The following is a 13,671-nucleotide window of genomic DNA, read 5'->3' on the forward strand; positions in this document are numbered from 1 at the left end:
CATTTGCCCCCCTCCATTCTCTGTCTTGTCCCATTGGACATAGCGGGTCCTGGATGTCATCCCTTGGGTCCTGCATTTCAGGCCAGCCAGGGAGCAGCTGCTTCAGGAAGTATATAGAGAAATACACGCACGTCCTTTGTAAAGCCAAGAGGGGATGGTGGAGAGGTTGGTGCAAGTCTGACCCCACATAAGCCCCCAGCCTCCGTCCTGAGCTCCCAAGAATCCCACAGAGCCCTGGATTCTGGGATTCCCTCTCCTCTGGGCACCCCAGAGGCCCCCAGGATTGTTCTGCTGGAAGTCCTTTCCCATTGCTCTCCCAGCAGGTGGCTCCCGGGGTTGCTGCCTTGCCGGGCCAGGAGGTCTGCACGCAGTGACCTTCACCGTTCTCCCTGCCTGCAGAGTCCATTCTGCTTAGCCACCCCAGCCTCGCTGCCAGCAGGGCTGCTCTTCGGCCTGGCGGTCCTGAGCGTGTCCCCCTCCTGCTCTTAAACCTGTGCTGGCCAGAGCCCTCGTGCCATTTTTCCTGTGCTTGAGCCATTTGCAAACCTTCTGAAGTCACATTTTTTTTTTTTTTTTGCCACCTCCACAAACCTCCTGTGCTATTTCTTAGCTGTTGTTTAAACAAACACCTTTCTTTTTTTTTCTCCCTCTCTCTCAATTTCTCTCCCCACTGCCCTTTCTTTCTCTTTCTTTTCTTTAATAATTCTAGGATTGTTCTAAGCAATACTGTCCGTGAAGTCAAGTGTTCGATGGGCCGGTTACATGTTTTTCCATGCACATTCAGTTATGTAACTGCTTAAAAACCATTTGCCCACACGGCATCTAGCGTCGTCTCCCGTTCCACCCGTGGTCCAGGCACCCCACTTCGGGAGATGTCGACTCGACAGCATAGCCTGCGGGCCCTTCACTGTCTGGCTCCAGTCACCCCCTCGGGTCCCAGCCGCTCACCTGCCACATAACTTTCCAGCTGTCAAGCCTTCGTACATGCTGTTCCCTGTGTCTGGAATGCCTCATCTTGGTGCCTCTGGTAACATCCTGGTCACCTGTAAGGGCCCTCCACACTGTCTCCTGCACTCCCACCAGCTACATCCTTCAGGCTGCATGCTCCTCCATGCCCCTGGTACTGGAACCTTCTTCCATCTCAGCCCTCCCCTCTTAGCCCTTCCACCATCTTTTCCTCGGCTAGGCTGTGAATGCCTCAGGGGCAGCAAGTGTTTTACCCTACTCTTTCCACCCCAAGATGTCCTTGGTGGCACATTATTTTATGTACCACACTGCCAGTTAAACCCAGAACCTCAGCAATGGAAGACTCCACCCTGCTCAGAAATGTTAACATCTGAAAACCTATACATATCGTAGAATATTTCATTTGTTTGCCAAAGTGTGCTGCGTTATTCACATCTCTGATCCCAAACTAGCATGGTGCCTGGCACGAGTAGGGGTTCAACAAATATTTGTTGAATGAATAAGTGAACGAACCGACAGATACCTAAGCAGCATGCCCCAAATTTGCTGGCATTCCGTGTCTGACATCTAAACCCTCGTTTTCCTACAGGTAATAAAAAGGAAAGGAATTTGTCTGCTAAGCGGAAGGACAACGCTGAGGTTTTCATTCCCAGCAGACCCGAACTGAACTTGAACCCCCAGTCCTCTGCTGTGTTCCCAGACCAGGAGAAGACATGCTCAAGTAAGAGTTCTGGCGGCCCCTGAGCAGGGCTGGGCTGGGTCCCTCCCAGTGGGATGCTGTGATGGAGGAGTCCTTGCTTGTTACCCTCTTCGTCAAGGCCTAAGCTCACCTTTCACAAATGTATTGTTAGTCAAGGTCTCCAGAGAAACAGAACCAATAGAAGTGTGTGTGTGTGTGTGTGTGTGTGTAATTCCAGTCTACAGGCTGGATCAGCAGGTTGGAGACCCAGAAAGAGCCAGTGTTCCAGTACGAAGGCCATACATACTGGAAGGGCCAATGTTGCAGAGGAAGTCCAGAGGTAGTCTTCTGGAGAATTCTCTCATTGAGAGAGGGTCAGTCTTTTTGTTCTATTCAGTCCTTCAACTGATTGGATGAGGCCCACCCACATTCCAGATGGTAATCTGCTTTACTCGCCAATGAAAATGTTAATCTCATCCAAATACACCTCTTGGAAACACCCAGAATAGTGTTTAACCAAATATCTGGGCTCCCTGTGGCCCAGTCAAATGGACACATGACATCAACCATCACGGTGCCTTTCTCATACTGCAACCAAGATGTGGTTATAATTGAAAACCTATTTTAGTTTTGGTTTTACTTTTTAATTTTGTTTTTACTCTTAAATTAATTTGTTTACTTAATATGGATAATGTTGCATGCAAATGGTACTACATTCTAAAAGTACAAGAGTTGATGGTGAAGTCGGTCTGTTGCTCTTCTAATGAAACGAGACGTTACGTTGATTACTTACCGTGAGCCGGCCACCGCTGTCAGCTTTTAGTCCTCTCACTTATAAGTAAATGATAATCCTTATACATAGCCTTTGAGGTAGGTCCAGGGATTGTCCCCATTTCACAGATGAGGAGCTGCGGTCCAGAGCAGGTGACTCACGTGGCTGGAAAGTGGCCGATGTAGGCCCCAAACCCTGGTGGAGAGACTCCATGCTGTGTCCTGATCAGCAGACTACACGCACTGGAGGCTGTCGGTGAATCCTTGCAGCCTCAGGCCCTGGGTCAGATCCAGGGGCAGAGTGTGCCTGGGGAAGCCACTTGCTTCTGGGTTTGCCCCCCCAAAACAAAGCACCTCAGAGAGTTCAAGGCATCCTGCTATCCCAAGAATTTGGAAGCCTGGGGTGTCCTGGGCAAATATCCAGCCCCAGCCAGCCAGCCTTGTTAGACAAGCAGTCCGTCGGAGCCAGGGGCCCTGACCTCCGTGGCTGGCATCCCACCCGTGTCTCCTGGGAGCTGGAGGGACTGAGGCCTGGGCTCAAAGGCAGATGGAAGGAGAAGTAGCAGAATCAGCCATCATTTACCGAGCGCTAGCTCTAGCTGTGTAAACGTTGTCTCTGGAATCCCCCAGCCTCGGGCTCCGAGGTAAGGATTTGAGAACGAGTCCTTTATTTGGGAGGCGGTCCCTGGTTAGCAGCAGCAAAGAACTTTATCACCAAGCAAGTTCATGGGCAAGCAGAGCGCCTCCTGGCTGGGGCGTTCTGGGGGCCGGTGCTGAGCACAAGTGTGTGTCCTCTGCTCCCCACCCCAGGGCAAAGGAACTAGGCTCTTCCATACCCCTCCCTGGTGCCAGTGGAGCCCAGAGCCAGAGCTGCGGGCAGAGGTTTGGCTGACAGGCTGTGGGCAGGGCAGCACCCGGGCATTATCTGATTAATTCTTACCACAACCCAAACTCCAACTGAAGGAAAGGACACACGAATTTTAGGTAGCAAGTGATTTTATTTTATTTTTTTTTTAAGATTATTTATTTGAGAGAGAGAGAGAGAGAGCAGAGTGTTCAAGAACACAAGTGGAGGGGGAGGGACGGAGGGAGCAGGAGAAGCAGGCTCCCCTCTGAGCAGGGAACCCGATGCCGGGCTCAATCCCAGGATCATGATCTGAGCCAAAAGCAGATGCTTAACCGACTGAGCCACCCAGGGGCCCTAGGTAGCAAGTGATTTTTAAAAAGTGCCTTTAAGGGAAAGAGTCCGAATTAACCCACGTAACTAAAAAGTTTAGGTGGTGGGATCTTAGGCACAGCTGGATCCAGTGATTAAAATCAGCAGTCTTCCTCTGCCCATCTCCCACTCCAACAGTCTCTGTGCCCTTTGTTCTTAAGCGGGCTCTTAGGGGTGGGGGGACGGGCACCCGTGGCCCTGGGCTTGCAGCCCCCAGCCCAGCCGCCCTGGCAGAAAGCAAGCCTGACCACCTGCTGTAAGTCCTGCCCGTGCACCTACTAGCTCTGTGAGCTCAGGCAAGTTACTTAACCTCTCTGGGCCTCATTCGTCCATCTGCCCAGCAGGGATAAGAACAATACCTTCATCCGAGGGGTGCTATCAGGATAAAAGGGCTGGAGAGAGGATCACCTGGCTCAGAGCAGGTGCTCGGCTGGGTCAGCTGGCACCGTCCACACCAATTCCAGCAAAGCCTCAGAGCTGCTGTTATTCCCGGCTTAAGTCAGGGGTGCTTCCGGGAAGGAGATAGGGGTGCTGTCAGCAGAGACAGTGGGCGCCAGGCAGCAAAATCCAGGAGATCCCTGTGAATACTGCTGCCCCCTTCTCCCATTTCACAGATGAGGAAACCAAGGTTGAGGACATGGAAGTTACCCGCCGAGAGTTAACAGGCAGGACGGCGAAGCCAGGATTCACACCCAGGCTCCAAGGCCCACGCTCTGGGGTGCCGGGCCCGGCTGCTTCTCCCCAGGGCTGGCTGGTCACAGAGGCGGCTTTGGAGGCACCGGGGTGGGGGTGCTGGCCCTGATAAGCCTGGTGGTGACTCGGGCAGTGTTACGGCGCAGGTTTTCAGTCCAGTATGGGGAGCCCTGGGGTAGGGGGGTGGGGGATTGGGGGAGCCGTTGGGGCCGGCAGTGAGCATCCTGGGGATGTGGCCTGGCCCATGGGCAGGGCCAGCCGGGGAGGCTGGGCCACAGGCTCCTGGCCCGGGGCTGCAGTCAGGGCATGCCCCAGTCCAGCCCAGTCCAGTCCTGGATGCTGTTCCAGGCAAGGCAACAGGTCATTTGCTGTCTCCTTTGACCTCACCTGCTCTGGGCCTCAGCTTCTCAGCTGTGACATGGGGACAATCCCTGGACCTACCTTAAAGGCTATGTATAAGAATTATCATGGAGCACCTACCATGTGCTGGCCCTGGTCCAGGCTCTGGTGATCCAGTGAGCGGCACACTGTTCCTCGTCTCTTGGTGTTTATATTTCAGTGGGCAGGGATAGATAACAAATACGAAGATGGGGTGGTGACACCTACCCCCGAGACAGCAACGGGGTACTGCCTGGGCAGTGTGCTTAGAGGAGACCTCCCTGAGGAGGGGCGACGTGAGCTCAGACCTGGTGAGGTCAAAGGTTCCGTTTGCAGAGGGAAAAGCCTATGCAAAGGCCCTGAGGTAGGAAAGAGCTGCTCAGTTGGCTCAAGAATCAGAAAGAAAGCTGGAGGCCAGAGCATAGCTGCTGAGGGGAGGGCAGCTGAGATAGGGTCACAGAGGTGAGCAGAGGTTGCCATGACCTACTTTACATTGGAACAAGGTCCCTCTGGCTGCCACGTGGAATGTGGCCTGTCGGGAGCCATGGTGGATGTGGGTGACCAGGGAAGAAAGAGCCCGTTGCAGAATGCAGAAGGTGGTAACTCGGTCTCTGAGTTTTACCAGTGGCTGGATTCCTGATAGCAGTCGGGCTTGGTGATGAGACTAGTTGTGACTTATCCTGAACGGCCAGGGGCAAGAAGCTGGGCAATGGGGAGGCCACCATGATAGGGCAGGAGAGTCAAAGAGACTCAGCAATGACGGGGGATCCCTGGCTTGTCACTTGTCTGGGGCAGGCCCTGAATCTGTGCCACTAGCGAAGGAGATCCAAGCAAGCCAGGTGCCTGGAGCTGGGGTGTGTCCAGACAGGTCATGTTCAGTGCTAAGCCCACTGCAGGGAGAGTGGGGTCTGATCTGTGGCCTGCTGCAGCGGGGAGTAACCTGGACATGCAACCAGACAGACAGAGCCTGCGGTTGGTGGAGTTGTCTGCATTCACCAACACGAAAAGCCAAAATCCGGTAGATAGAGCTAGGACCAAACTGGTTCCTGGGACTTGTTGGCAAAAGCCAGAGCCTGGAAAGTCACCCGCATGGAGCCCAAGGAAGGTAGATGTAGGAAGGGAATCACTGTGGAAGTGATATGTCGACAAGGGCATGTCAAAGTCACAGCAGCTGATAGGGTTTGAGATGTCATGTATGTAAAAAGATAATTAAAGATATAGTCTATGGGGTAAAGAGTAAGTTGTAAGATGTCAGAAAAACCTGGTGAATTTTGGATCCATCCGCTTTGGTCGGAAGAAGCTGGAAGGAGAGAGAGAGAAGGGTCCAGGGGACAAGATGAAGGCCGGGTCAACTCTCAGAGCCCCAACAGCAAGTGGAGAGTGCAGGTGGCAATCCCGGGTGGTGGTATTTCTTCAACATCCAAACCAGCTCCACTAACTGCTGCTCGGTATATACTGCTGGTGTTCACCCTTCATGAAAAAATTAAAAAGCGTTTCCAGAAAGTTCCTCCAAAATGAGTTATTGAAAGAAATGAAACCCAGAGTAGTGTGCAGGAAGCCTTCCAGAGCTCCTGGTAGAGTGGGAGCAGGACTGTGGTGATCAAGCAACCTTCCCAGCCATCCCACTGGGCTCACTGGGACTTCTCTCCTTCATGTGCATGCCACGATCACCAGAGTTTCCATGTCTGGGTAATAAAATGAAGAGCCCACACTTACAAAGCACTGACCCAAAAAAGCTGTGTTTTATACCACACATGTAATCTTGCATTTAATCATCTAAACCACTCCATGCACTAGACACTGCCATTAGCAACAACCGTAATACTGAGGAAACCAAGGTACAGAGAGGTTGAGGAATCTCCCCAAAGTCACACAGCCAGTGAGTGGTGAAAGCAGTGTTTGAAAACCTGACTGCAGAGTCTTTTCTTAACCACCCCACTGAGTGCGTTGTCCCTCATGTGCCAACTAAAATGCTATTTGCTTATTACCTATCCACATCAGCCCGGTCCTAATCAAAAACATGCCTAAAAATCAGAGTTGAGTCACTTGCAATATTTTTTCTAATGCGGTGTAAATATATAACTGTTAATATTTTAAAAGTTAAGCCGTGTATCAACTAAAATTGTTTTGAATACTGTATTAGTTTCCTAAGCCTGCTATAACAAAGTACCACAATCTGATTGGGTCAAACAACAGAAATTTATTGCCTCACAGTTCTGGAAGCTAGAAGTCTAAGACCAAGGTGTCATGTTCCTTCTGAAGGCTCTAGAGAAGTATTTGTACCAGGCTTCTCTCCCAGCTTCTGGTACTTCCTTGACTTGTAGCAACTGACTCCAACCTTCACATGGTGCTCTTCTGTCTGCACATCTGTCTGTGTGTCCAAATTTCCCCTTTGTATAAGGACACCCTATTAGATGTCATGAGATGAAGGCCCACCCTAATGACCTCATCTTAACCTCATCATCTGCAAATACCTTATTTCTAAATAAGTGCACACTGACAGAGCCTAGGGGTTAGGACTTCAGCTTCTTTTATGGGTCACAATTCAACCCATAACACATACCTGCGTGGACAACATTTTGTAAAGTAGAGCTTAGTTAATTTATAATCGGCCATTCTCCAGAAAGTTCCGGCATGTTCTAACAGATTACATGCAGCATGTGGTATGAGACTGACAAATACATGAGGAATGAGAGTGAAGAGAAGACTAGAGGACGAAAAATAGGAGGAAGCCAGGGGGTGAACAAACGGGTACATGGGGGAGTTCAGTAGTGACTCTGAGCTTCCTGGCCACCCTGGCAGGGGGGAACATGCATTCATATAAAAAAAATGCATGTCACTGGGTCCCTCTGATAAAAATCAGATTGCCAGCTATCCCTAGTTCTTGGTTCTTAGAGCAATTTGTCCCATCAGCTCCCCTCAAGAGGACACCGTCTGAGGTCCTGGAATCTTCATTTTGAACATTTTGTATTGCTCTCAAATATTCTTGGCCCCTACATAAGCTAAATTTGAAGAAAGTTGGAAACCATGGCATCGTCACCACCCTCGTACTGGGACTATGGTGGAGCCACTTTTCACACAGGGATTAGGTTCTAAAGGTCAGAAAAAGTACAGGCAGTGGCCAAAGAAACCTTTGGAAATCCCTCAAACTGATGATGAAGGGCAGCATATATGTGTAGATACGGCTCTGCATAGACCACCCCATACAGACCTATCATCTTTATTTTTTTTTTTAAAGCTTTTATTTATTTATTTGACAGAGAGATAGACAGAAGAGCACAAGCAGAGGGAGTGGCAGAGGGAGAGGGAGAAGCAGGCTCTGCACTGAGCAGGGAACCCGATGCGGGACTCGATCCCAGGACCCTGAGATCATGACCTGAGCCGAAGGCAGACGCTTAACCATCTGAGCCACCCAGGCACCCTGGACCTATCATCTTTAGTAAGCCCCAGAGCATCGTCTCTCCAGGGCAGGAACAATCCCAGCTTCTTGGCCAAGCACCAGATGAAGCAGGTGGCTTCATTTTGGGTCTGGGCTGCAATGAAAATGTGTTTTTAGACATTGGCATTATGCTAAGGGCACTGGATGTTCACACCCCCAGAGACATGAGGAACCTGACACTTCCCGAGAAGACAGTGGAATCAAATCAGCTCACCCTTTCCAGGCAAAATCTGGACTGCTTACATGCTTTATATTTGTAGGGGGCTGTGTTTTGAGAGGCATGCGCAAATGAGCCTCTTTATATCTTCCCGGTGAATGGAACCTTTTATCACCACATTGTCTCCTATTCAATCTAGTGATGCTCCCTTTGCCCTAAAGCCCACCAGCATTTTTTTCTGGTCACTGTTTACATGGTGTGTCTTCCTTTGTCCTTTTGCTTTCAAACTTTCTCCTTCCTTACGTTGAGGTTTGTCTCTCGTAAGCAGCATGTAATTGGATTTTATTTTTATCCTCTAACAATCTACGTGTTTTAATGGGCACATTTAGTCCATTTACATTTAATGTAATTGCTGATATACTTGAGTTTAAATCTACTATTGTATTGTTTGCTTTTTATTGGTTCTGCCTGTTTTATGTTCCTCTTTCTCTCCTTTCTTGCCCTCTTTTGAACTGATTACTTTCCGTTGTTCCTCTTTTCCCTTTCTATTAGCTTGTTAGCTATACATCCTTTTATTATTCTTTCAGTCACTACCCAAGATTGCAACACACATTCTTGACTTATTTGAGTCTACTTTAAATTAGCAAGTTTACCACTTCCCATTCAGTGCAGAAAGACCATTCTGCCAAAGTCCAGAGTCTTATAACATAGTTAATCAGTGTTCGTTATTAATAGCAAGTGACAGAAGTCCAAACTGGCTGAAGCAACAAAGGAAAACATATTGCTCCCAGACCCGGGAAGTCCAGGACTATAGATCTGGTCTCAGGCATGGTGGGATCTAGGTGCCCAGATGATATCACCAGTTTCTTCATCACTTAGCTCTAGTCTTCTCTAGTCCAGCAGGTCTCAAACTTGGAATGTGCATCAGAATTGTTTGCAAAGCAAATGAAAACACAGATTTTTGGCCACAGCCCCAGTTCCTAATTCAGTGCATCTAGAACGGAGCCTAAGTATTTTAATCACCTAACAAGTTCCGATGATGCCGATGTTGCTGGCCCAGGGACCACACGTTGAGAACCACATCTCTAGCCTCAGGCATGGCCCACAGATGGCCCCCAGGGGCTCTAGGCTCTCTTATTGGCTTAGCAACCCTAGGGAAAGGGACTGCTCCTTTCCTAATAATTCCAGCAGAGCCCAAGAAACAGCTCTCGCCTGAACAGATCTCTAATCTCCGTGGTCAGGGAGAGGCAGTTCTCTCCTTGCCCCAGGCTGGGCCAGGAGTGGGGTCAGATCTGTCCAAACTCTGTAGCCTGAGAAGAGTGGGGAAGGGCCAGTGCCCTGAAGGAAAACATGGGTGCTGTGCAGGTGGACGCTGCTACAGCAAAGTCAGAAGCAACTGTTATTCAGCTCATAAATTAAGCAGGCTGGACATGTTGCTACAGATTCTCCAGAGACAGGATCAAAGGACCGTCCTATGCAAAAGGGAAGAGTGGAGACATTTAGTCAGGGTGCCGTGGGGAGCCCTGATTGTCTTCCTTGAAAATCATATGCATTCCTGGGCTGAAGAACCAGCGGCAAAAAGATGAGTATTAGAGTTACAGACAGCACCTGCCCACTGAGAGACCCAGAGAAGCTCTCGAGACGAGAAAACACAGGCCTTGATGAGCCGTGTGTATCAGCTATTTACAGCTGCCTAACAAGCTGCCCCAAAATGCAGTGGCTTGAAACAGCAACCCTTTTACTTGCGCTCAGGAGTCGGCAGGTGGGCTGGGTGGCTCCACCATGAGCTGGCCGGGGTGGTCTCAGATGGCCAGTCACTCACATGACTGGCAGGCCACTTGGCCCTCAGACATCGGCTGGGATGACCATCTCTGTTCCACGTGGTCTCACTAGCCAGCACGTGGTGGTCTCGGGGTAGCAAGAGAGGACACACCCCAATGTGTAAGTGCTTTTTAAAGACTCTGCTTGGTCATGCTCATCCGATGACCTGTTGGCCAAAGAAAGGCACCAGGCCAAGCCCAGTCAGAGAGACAGACTCCACCCCTTGCATCACGGTGCAGAAACAGCACACCTCGAGGTGGGAGGGGAGGAAAGAGCGGACACTTGTCATGGTCTCTTACACCACGGGGAGCGTGCGGCCTGAGGAGGCTGCACTGTGGTGAAATGCATTGATGTCTGCAGTACTCGGGTAGACCATTGTCCCGGGCGCAGCCCCCTACCTGCCCACCTGCCGGTTGGATGTTAGAGGTGAGTGTGGGCATCTCAGGACAAAACAGGGCTAAGGCAGCTGTTTCCCTGGGCCTTTTGCCGCACAAATTAGTGCACAGCTTCCAGGCTGATGGGCACCCGACCACAGCGAGTGGGGGTGCGCTCTGGAACCCGGAGGGCTTATTATTATTTTTTTTTAAAGATTTTATTTATTTATTTGACAGAGAGAGAGATAGCGAGAGCAGGAACACAAGCAGGGGGAGTGGGAGAGCGAGAAGCAGGCTTCCTGCTGAGCAGGGAGCCCGATGTGGGACTCGATCCCAGGACCCTGGGATCATGACCTGAGCCGAAGGCAGACGCTTAACGACTGAGCCACCCAGGCGCCCCTGAACCTGGAGGGCTTATAACCCATCTGACGGGGGCACCGCTACCCAGCTCCAGCCTATGATTGCCACATGGGAATGCCAGTCAGGGGTTACCAGATTGTATGATTTTTCAGGAGACCCCAGGAATTCCAATTTTCAGGTGGATTTCCTCTTTAAAAAAAAAAAAAAAAAAAAGAGCTTGCTAGCTATTTGCAATTTGAAAAAAAAGTAAAAGTCACACAACACACATCTGCAGCTGGATTTGGCCTGTGGGCCGCTGGCTTACCATCTTCACCATAAACCCATAAACCCGTGTTGTTCTCAGATGTAATATCTACCCTTTCAGTGGATTCCCAGGTGACCTCAGAGGCTGCACACGTGTGGTAAGGGGTTATTTTGCTGAGACTCTGAATGTGAGCTTTTTCGAGTCCCAGCTAGCAGGTGGGAACAAGTCACCTAGCCGGTGAGCCGACCGGCAGCCCCACATCTTCCTCTCCTCTCTTCTCCTGTGACGTGTGTCGTATCCACGGCAAATCTCCCGTGTTGATATGCTCTTTGTTTCTCTGGGAGAGAGAGCCAAGGCAAGTTTTGGCAAGGCAAAGAGCAAGTGAAGTTAACGGAAGAGGGATGGTTTTCTACCAGAAAAGAGCAGTGTGGGAGAAATTAAAATGTGCAGTTTGGTTCTTGCTGGTGGCACAAATTTATTGTGCGAATAAATCTGCCATTCTCTAAGTGTATGACGAAAATAAATCCACCCTCATGTGCTGGTCAGGCTGGTGCAAAACGGGCTTGCCCAAGTGAGCAACGAGAGCATCAAAACGAGTTAAAAGGGGCGCCTGGGTGGCTCAGTTGGTTAAGTGACTGCCTTCGGCTCAGGTCATGATCCTGGAGTCCCGGGATCGAGTCCCGCATCGGGCTCCCTGCTCAGCAGGGAGTCTGCTTCTCCCTCTGACTCTCCTCCCTCTCATTCTCTCTCTCTCAAATAAATAAAATCTTTAAAAAAAAAAAAAAAAAAAAAAAACGAGTTAAAAGGTGGTTGCCTCATGTGTCGTGAGGAAATGCACAGTAAACACAAGCTGGTCAGCAGAAATGTGGTTCAGGAGGACGCAGGTACCGTGTGCCGACGTTTCTGGGAAGCTGCGGGTGGGGAAGGCTGTGGCAGTGGAGCTGTGGGGTTGACCTTCACTCGGAGAAAGGGTGATTTAATTTTTAAAAGCATCTTCTTAGCATAATATGACTCAAAGGGCACAGGCAGCTCGCAATGATCATGCTGCCGGGGGGAGCATTCCCTCCCAAGGGAAAGATGCTTGGGGCAAAAGAGTTTCTACAGACAAAACTGGACCCCTCCTGAAAGAGAAAGCCTTACTCAGTATCCTTGTCAAAGAAGAGGTGACCCTAGAGTTGCAGCGACCAAGGACAGATGGTTGTTTCGGGTGCCCTGTTCCACCCCAGCCCCAGACCACCGAGGCACCAGAAGGCAGGTCACTTGCCCACAGAAAGATGGTAAAAAAGGCAGGGCTCGCCACCCAGCTCTTTTTAGAGCGACTCTATACATGCTCCATGTGGAAAATGGAGAAGGAGCTCATGAATTGCGGGTTCTGCTGGTCCTGGCGCTGCCTGAGCCTTCCATCAACACGGGGGTTTGTGCCCCTTCCCATGTCGGAGCATGAGCACGTGTGTTTAGCTTAACACATGACCTCAGTCCCTTATTTATAGAATCACCTATAGGATCAGAAGGGGCCTTGAATTTTTCAGCTCTGCTTTCCTGCAGTTGGTGGAGGAAACTGTATGTGTTAGTGAAATTCACAAAACCCGAAACTGACAAGGTTTGGGTTGGAAATCATTTTCTGTACATCCCTTGGACAGAAATCATCATGCCAGGTGCCAGGGTGGTAGCATGAGGCCTGTTGGGCCGACGTGGCCTCGAGAACACACGAGAATGGAGCCCAAGACCTCTCCACCCTCCTGCCCACTCCAGCCTGCCTTGCCATTCCTCATCTGCCAAGCCCCACCCACCTCAGGGCCTTGGCACCTGCTATTCCCTTGGCCAGGAACAGCCTCCCCATGTGGGTATTCACAGGGCTCACTGCCTTCAGGTCTCCACTCAGATGTCACCTTCCCTAACCAAGTGTCTCAAAGAGTGTCCCTTTCCCTGCGTCGTCTCCTGCCTTTACCCCGCTTTGTTTCTTGTAGTGCTTGTCTCCACCTGCCGGTAGATCCAATGTGCACCTGCCTGATCCCCGTCTATCTGCCCCGTGACTGTGAGGTCTGTGAGGCAGGGGGCGTGTCATTCCACAGCCTAGTGAAGGTTGAGAGCTTGTGTCATTAATACCTTTGCCTTTGGGCGCCTGGGTGGCTCAGTCGTTGAGCGTCTTCCTTCAGCTCAGGTCATGATCCCGGGGTCCTGGGATCGAGCCCCGCGTCGGGCTCCCTGCTCTGTGGGAGGCTTGCTTCTCCCTCTCCCCCTCCCCCTGCTTGTGTTCCCTCTCTCGCTGTGTCTCTCTCTCTGTCAAATAAATAAATAAATAAATAAAGTCTTTAAAAAAAAAATACCTTTGCCTTGCTGGGAACCCATTTCAGCTTCAGCCACCCTTGGGGCAAGGGTGTGGATTTTTCTGTTCCAGCTTCAGTGTAGCTCAAGACCAGGTCCTTTAGCTTCTTTTCACTCCTCCTCCCTGTCCCTGTCCCCCCAGCCACTCCCAGGACCTGAGCCTGTTATGGCCCTCTGCATCCCTTTTACTCACCCGCATTTCCACACCAATAAGGATCCATCCCTGCCCTCATCAGCCTGTTAAGCTG

At 50.6% G+C, this 13,671-nt stretch overlaps 1 protein-coding gene across 15 annotated transcripts in view; it reads left to right on the top strand.

The window, feature by feature from the left end:
• Positions 1–13,671, top strand: part of KATNIP (katanin interacting protein) — a 184,139-nt gene that overhangs the window by 98,076 nt on the left and 72,392 nt on the right. For all 15 annotated transcript variants that reach the window (XR_010411933.1, XR_010411934.1, XR_010411935.1 and 12 more), the window contains one exon: positions 1,556–1,687. Coding sequence is in view for 10 of the 15 variants with exons in the window: in XM_064592888.1 (XP_064448958.1) it covers positions 1,556–1,687 (132 nt within the window). In the remaining 5 variants the exon portion in view is untranslated. The remainder of the gene's footprint in view (positions 1–1,555; positions 1,688–13,671) is intronic.

Source organism: Mirounga angustirostris, unplaced genomic scaffold (assembly GCF_029215605.1).
Source record: "Mirounga angustirostris isolate CCGP_5_RB_7025 unplaced genomic scaffold, mMirAng1.0.hap1 SCAF_5, whole genome shotgun sequence".
Taxonomy (NCBI): domain Eukaryota; kingdom Metazoa; phylum Chordata; class Mammalia; order Carnivora; family Phocidae; genus Mirounga; species Mirounga angustirostris.